This window comes from Trachurus trachurus, assembly GCF_905171665.1.
Source record: "Trachurus trachurus genome assembly, chromosome: 17".
In the NCBI taxonomy this organism is placed as follows: Eukaryota; Metazoa; Chordata; class Actinopteri; order Carangiformes; family Carangidae; genus Trachurus; species Trachurus trachurus.
Window position 1 is genome coordinate 19,788,864 of NC_139900.1, and position 6,938 is coordinate 19,795,801.

The 6,938-nt window shown below is 41.3% G+C and overlaps 1 protein-coding gene across 1 annotated transcript; it reads left to right on the plus strand.

Moving 5' to 3' along the window:
* The first annotated feature begins 431 nt into the window (after window positions 1–431).
* LOC311000158 (uncharacterized protein) lies at window positions 432–4,932 on the plus strand. Its single transcript, XM_083990793.1, has 3 exons — window positions 432–1,146; window positions 1,271–2,044; window positions 2,178–4,932. Exons 1-3 carry the CDS (start codon window positions 1,141–1,143, stop codon window positions 2,982–2,984), a joined length of 1,587 nt encoding a protein of 528 aa, XP_083846919.1. The 5' UTR covers window positions 432–1,140; the 3' UTR covers window positions 2,985–4,932.
* Window positions 4,933–6,938: the final 2,006 nt, after the last annotated feature.

The following is a 6,938-nucleotide window of genomic DNA, read 5'->3' on the forward strand; positions in this document are numbered from 1 at the left end:
CTAAAGACCGTGCAAAACAATTTCCAGATGTTCTTCACGAAAGCGGAGGTAAACTGTTCTGCACCCCGTGCAATATTGTGGTGGAGCACAAACGAAAGTCGTCGATTGACAAACACTTTTCCACCGCGAAACATGTCCGGAGAATGGCTGAAAGAAGTGGACCACAGAGACAAATCACTGTGACAGAGGCCGTTGCATCTAAATCTATTGCAAGCGCCGAAAGACTGAAGGTGAGTTTGATCTAGTGTGTGTGTGTGTGTTTTCTCTCTCGTGTTTTTGTTTGACTTGCTGCCCAGCTTGACGCGATAGCTCGCGGCTCGCGCACAAAATAGACCAGAGGGCTGAAACAGTTAGCATAAGCCGGTAAAACTTGGGTGAGGTCGGCAAAAAATACCGTCTGCTGCGACGGTAAACTCAACTAATTCTGTGTGTGTGTGTGTGTCTGTGTCTGTGAGAGAGATAAATATTGTGTATGTCTCTGTGGCTGTATGTGTTGTGTGTGCATGTGTCTGTGAGGGAGATACATATTGTGTGTGTGTCTGTCTGTCTATGTGTGTATGTGTTGTGTGTGCATGTGTCTGTGAGGGAGATACATATTGTGTGTGTGTCTGTCTGTGTATGTGTGTATGTGTTGTGTGTGTCTGTCTGTATGTGTTGTGTGTCTGTCTGTGTATGTGTGTATGTGTTGTGTGTGCATGTGTCTGTGAGGGAGATAAATATTGTCAAATAAAATTTTAAAAACGGTGTGAAAACTGTCTTCAAAATATCAAGTTGAATGTGCAATGAGATCAGAGATGGTGTGTGTGAAAGAGAGAGGTCACTGAGTGAGGCAGAGGAAAGAGAAAAGAATAGTTAAATACAAATAAGCTATTTTGTAAAGAGTAAGAAATTAGCACCAGACAAATGCTGGTAAACTATGAATCTACCAGACACAAAATATTTAGTTAATATACATTTTTACTTTACCATTGACTTTGAACATTTATATGTCAGTGGCTGGCAGATGTTAAAGGGATAGTTCACCCTAGAATGATATTTCGCTCATTATCTACTCACCCTCATGTTGACTAAGGGCCAAGACCCCCTGTAACTCAGAGAAGGGACGGTGGACTCTGGAAATTCTTCCAGCCCTTAGTCAACATGAGGGTGAGTAGATAATGAGCGAAATATCATTCTAGGGTGAACTATCCCTTTAACATTTTGAAAATAAAATTTCCGATCCTGATTGTGATTGCATGTAATCTTGATAGCATATATTTTTTCCCCTTAGATATGTGAAGATTGGGTTGCCACTTGCACTGCAGTCAACATTCCACTCTCCAAGAGTGACCACCCAGCAATGAGAAGATTCTTGAATGAAAAGGTTTTCAATGGAGGAGCTATTCCTGGTTTTCACCAACTCCAAGACAGATACTTAGGTGCCGTGTACCAAAAAGAAAAAGAAGCCCTCAAGACACATTTGGCTAAAAAGCCTGTTGCTGTTATATTTGATGAAACACCAGATGTTGAGGGGAGATGTGTGCTTAACATCCTCATTGCACCCCTGGAGAAAGATGAATCAGGGAGGATCCTGGCCTATCTGGCAGATACCGTTTTCCTAGAGGAATGCAACCATTCTACGGTGTCTATGTCTGTGGTGAAGTGTCTGCAAGAGTACTGCATAGACAATGAGGACGTCATCGTGTTTGACACGGATAATGCAGCATACATGAAAAAAGCATATAAAGCTGCTCTGCAGTCTTTATTTCCTAACTCGCTGCATGTAACCTGCATGGCGCACATTATGAACCTCGTTGGTAGTGCCTTCCGCAGACCTTTTGATAAGCTGAACGCATTCATGTTGAGTTTCTCACAAATGTTCTACCATGCTGGGTCCCGCAAAAGAAGGTACCTTCATTTCATGACAAAAAAGCTGCCACCAGGAAGGAAGGCAACGATGCCGCCAAATCCATGTGCCACAAGATGGAATTCTTGGTTCACTGCCGTACAGTATCATTCACAGCACTTTGGACTGTACAAAGAATTTATCGAGACGGAAATAAACGTAAGATGTGCACACACACACAAAACAAAGATCTAATCATAGATAACATGTACTAGTGATTTTGTGATGAATATTGATTGATTGTATTGACACAATTTTGACTCATTGTCAATCCTTGTGATTTTATTCATAGATATGCAGCAGAAACACACCACAGTCTGTGGATAGACTCCATGAAATGCTACAAAGTCCAGATATGGCTCAAAGTCTGCAGGTCCAAATCAGCATCATGGCAGAGAAGTGCAGCATCATCATTCAGCTCCTGGACATCTTCCAGAGCAGACGCCCTATGACCACCAAGCTTTTTGACTACCTGGAGGATCTGCAGATGAACTTTGCCACAAATAAAGAGCTACAGTATGAAACATGCTCCCAGTACTTTGAGGGACTTGACCTACCTTTTGCCACCAAGACATACATCCTCAACATAGTCGAACAGGCATACAACAATGCTGAAGAAAAACTGATGAAGTATATGACGGATGGACAGCCTGCCATTAATTTCCTTCAGGAGGTCAGGGTGTTCGATCCTCGTCATACTGCATTTATGAATCAGAGTGTGTCCAGCTACGAACACATCCCTGGCTTCAGTGCTGTTCCTAAAGAGGAATTCGATGCCTACTTCATCCGCCTGGGTCCAGCAGCAGTCAGAGCTTCAGCATCTGGAGTGGTGGATTTGGATGTCTTCTGGGATGGTCTCCAGGAGAGACTCCCCGTGATGAGCCTATTGGCTAAACGTTACAAAGACGTCGTTATTAACTCAGCCGATGCTGAACGGAGTAATAGTATCTACAAGCTGGTCTTGTCCAGCCGAAGGAGATCTATTACCAACGAAAACCTCAAAGCCTTAGTCTTCTTGTATCACAATCAACGCCTCACCAGCGGCGCCTTTGAAAGGGATGAAATAGAGGAGGGTTTTGAGGAGGACATTGAGGTCTAGCTAGCTGTCACACCAAGAACCAGCTCCTAACTCAGTGAGCTATTTTCTTTTTTTTTTCAAATATGTATTTATTTCTTCACACACACATACAACACATATTTTGAAAAACAAAACAATACAGCATATACAAGACTGCAGTACACATGAAACATTAACAGTATGTTAATTGTCTGAGAGTGAGACCTGGTGTGTGTCTTCTCAAATAGACTCAGGGAGTCAAAGCCAGGCAGCAGTTGTCATGGCAGATTTCAAAAATGGTCAAAATGTCAGAAATTCTGTTGACTAAACAAAAATCTGATCATACATAATTTATCTTGACAGCATGGGAATGTTGGTGATTTTTTTTTTTTTTAATGATAAGTGTTTTGCTTCATAAGAGAAAATCTGAAGTTTAAAATGTCACTTTCACACTGACTGCAGTTGTTCCCAACTGAAGATGCTCTGTAGCAAATTGTGGGAGGAGATAGGTTTTATAAGTTTTACAGTTATTGAAAAAAACAGAGTGATGGACTAAATAATTTGTAATGAGTTGAAGTGTGACTTTAACAAACGTTTCAGCAGTACCTGTGCTACATTGTGGTGAAGTTTCAAAATTGTAGCATCTACCGTTGGTTTGGTAGGAGTTTTTAAAGTTTTTAGATTTAAACGTTTATTGTGCCCCCCCCCCAGGAGGTACTTGGATTGTGCTGTGTTACTGTCTACTGTGAATTTCTCTGCACTTGTACTTTTTTATTTGCACTGCTTTACTTTTGCTGTGCACTTTAAATTGAGACCTCAGATTTTATTATTATATTTACAAGTGATACTGAGCTCTGTGACCTTTTAACTTTAAGCAGAATTTGAAGTTTTTTGAACATACATGTTCCTGTTTACTTAAAGGGATAGTTCACCCAAAATTCAAATTTCACTCATTTTCTACTCCCCCTCATGTCGACTAAGGGCTGGGAGAATTTTCAGAGTCCTCCGTGGCTTCTCTGTACAGGGGGTCTCGGCGTAGCAGTGCATGTCCATATAACGGTAGCGAACAGGGCTCACTTTTCTTCGTCCAAAAAGACACACCAAAAAACATCCAAATACCTCCATGCTGCTCGTCTGTAATGTCCGTCTTGTATTGAAGTCCCGACATGAGAAATTGTTCTGAAAAAAATTAAATAAGTCTATGTTTTAAGCTTGTTTGTAGCGGAAGCTTCCAGTGTCTCTGTTCACTGCTCTTCCTGTGTCAGTGCAAATCGCGCACACCCAGTTCACGGTTCCCCTGGTGTCTGTTCAAATCGCGCAAGATTTGAACAGACACAGGAAGAGCAGTGAACTGAGACACTGGGAGCTTCCACTACAAACAAGCTTAAAATATAGACTTATTTAATTTTTTTCAGAACAGTTTCTCATGTTGGGGCTTAAATACAAGACGGACATTACAGACGAGCAGCATGGAGGTATTTGGATGTTTTTTGGTGTGTGTTTTTGAAATAAGAAAAGTGAGCCCAGAGCTTCAGCATCTGGAGTGGTGGATTTGGATGTCTTCTGGGATGGGCTACAGAATTACCAACGACAACCTCAAAGCCTTAGTCTTCTTGTATCACAATCAACGCCTCACCAGTGGCGCCTTTGAAAGGGATGAAATAGAGGAGGGTTTTGAGGAGGACATTGAGGTCTAGCTAGCTGTCACACCAAGAACCAGCTCCTAACTCAGTTCGCTACCGTCATATGGACAAGCAGTGCTGCACGGAGCCCCGCTGTAACTCAGGGAAGGCACAGAGGACTCTGAAACTTCTCCCAGCCCTTAGTCCACATGTGGGTGAGAAGAAAATTTGTGAAATTTGAATTTTGGGGTGAACTATCCCTTTAAAAGTTCTGTGCACTTTAACATTTGAAGGAGTTGAATTTACTTCAAGGTTATTTGTTGTTTAAACCTTTCAACCATCCAAAAATAAAACACATTTTGTGAGAACTTTTGTAATCCTCAGCCTGTTACTTGGAACAAAGCAAAATGCAGTTTATGTTCTCCCTAGAAAAAAATTCCTTTGATTTTATTCAGAACAAAACTACAACTTTGTTTTTGCAATTTTCACTGTCTCCTGCAATTTAATTGCAACAAAAGTGCTTAAAACATCGCAACTTTTACTGCAACTTTTTAAAAATGCTGCCGCAACATCAGGCATTTTAGGCCGCAACAATCAGAAAAAAATCCCGCGAAATCCTGGAGGGACTGAAAATCGATTTTTATTTCAAGTTTTGATACTCCCAGGCCCTGATAATCCTGCAAAAAAGAAAACATTTTGCATTTACGGAAAAGTAAATAATTCACTTTTTGTGTTAAAAAAAAAAAAATCAGGTTGTGATCACAAAACCTGGCAGGGTTAAAATTTTGAAAATGAATGAATAGTCTTTATTGATGGGCACTTTTTGCCCTTAGGGACCTTAACGTTGCACTTTATTTACATGGGGGCATTACAGAAAAAATAAGAATGCATCAAAATAGATTTTTATTTCAAGTTTTGATACTCCCAGACTCTGATAATCCTGCAGAAAAGAAAACATTTCGCATTTATGGAAAAGTAAATAATTCACTTTTTGTGTTAAAAAAAAAAAAAAAAAAAAAATCAGGTTGTGATCACAAAACCTGGCATTTAAGGGGTTAAAATTTTGAAAATGAATGAATATTTGCTATGTATGATGAGAGCTGAAGTTACTAATAGTATTAATAAAAAACATTTTTGAATTACATATTAATACATAATATTTATATTACAGTCTTTATTGATGGGCACTTTTTGCCCCTAGGGACCTTAACACCCCGTCCTGACATACAGCGATGCGACAGCGACGCGAGGAAAACTGATTAGAATGTATACTTTTCAATCAGCCTGTCCTGACGTGCCGCGAGCGACGTCGCGCCGTCCAGCGATGTCGCTCAACCCTGAAATTATCGCTCGCGTTGTCTCTATCTGAACGACATTTCGCGGCGGTGTCCCGTCCCTAAACACTTCTTATTGGTTGAAAAGTACACGCTGCTTTCTGTTGACAAGCAAGTTATCAGAGAGAGGAGAATATGAGAGGAAAAAACACTTAAAGATGTGAAAAACGGCAACCAGGAAATGCCAGGAATCACAAAATAGTGCCGAAAGTTTGTGTACGTCCCTTTATAATTTGATTGGTTTGGATTCTGAACCAATAGAATATACTGGCAACAAAATCGTCACGCTGCATATCAGGACACCCTCGCGCAAGTTTTCGTTGCCGTTTCGCTTGCTGGCTGTATGTCAGGACGAGGTGTGGCGTTGCACTTTTTAAAGGGATGCACGAGGGTTAAAATAAATGTAAACTACAACTTCATTTTGTATTACAGACCTGGACGAAGGTGTTGGATTCCGACAGCTACCAGGGTGTCAGGCGGTATCCGCGGGTCATTCCGACATACCGCCACTCCGACATTGACGTCTAATTGTCGTAATGGCGGCACTTCCATTAATTGAAAACGTCCCACCACTCCGACAATTTTTGTTTCCATTGTCGGAATGGCGGTACTTTCCTTTTTTGGAAACGTCCCGCCATTCCGACATAAGGTCATTAAATGTGTAGGTTAATAATGATCACCGCCTCCCTGCCTGCCCATCTCTCTCCTCTAACAGCACTTTGACTCTGGTCAACGCCCTTGTCACATCCCATCTCGATTATAAAATGCATTATTATTATTATTATTGGCGCTGTGCTACTTAGTTTGCAGCTGTGGTCGAGAGAGCTAGAGAGTTAATGGAGAGAGGGACCGCTACGCCGGTGAATCAGATCAGTGATGTTGTTTTTTATTGTATCACAGTGGTTACAGTACGTTCAACAGAATCAGTGGTTCTTAGGGGGTCCTGGACCCCTGCATATTTTTGATCTCTCCTGTAGCCTGGCCGGGTCTGGCTCCAAGTTTAATTATAGACAATTTGATCTGCAGACGCACAGAGGCAT

What these genes read in the sequence shown, in the direction of transcription:
- LOC311000158 (XM_083990793.1), top strand. An exon ending in TTATCGAGACGGAAATAAAC is followed by an intron (nt 2,045 to 2,177) that starts GTAAGATGTGCA and finishes TTTTATTCATAG; the next exon opens with ATATGCAGCAGAAACACACC.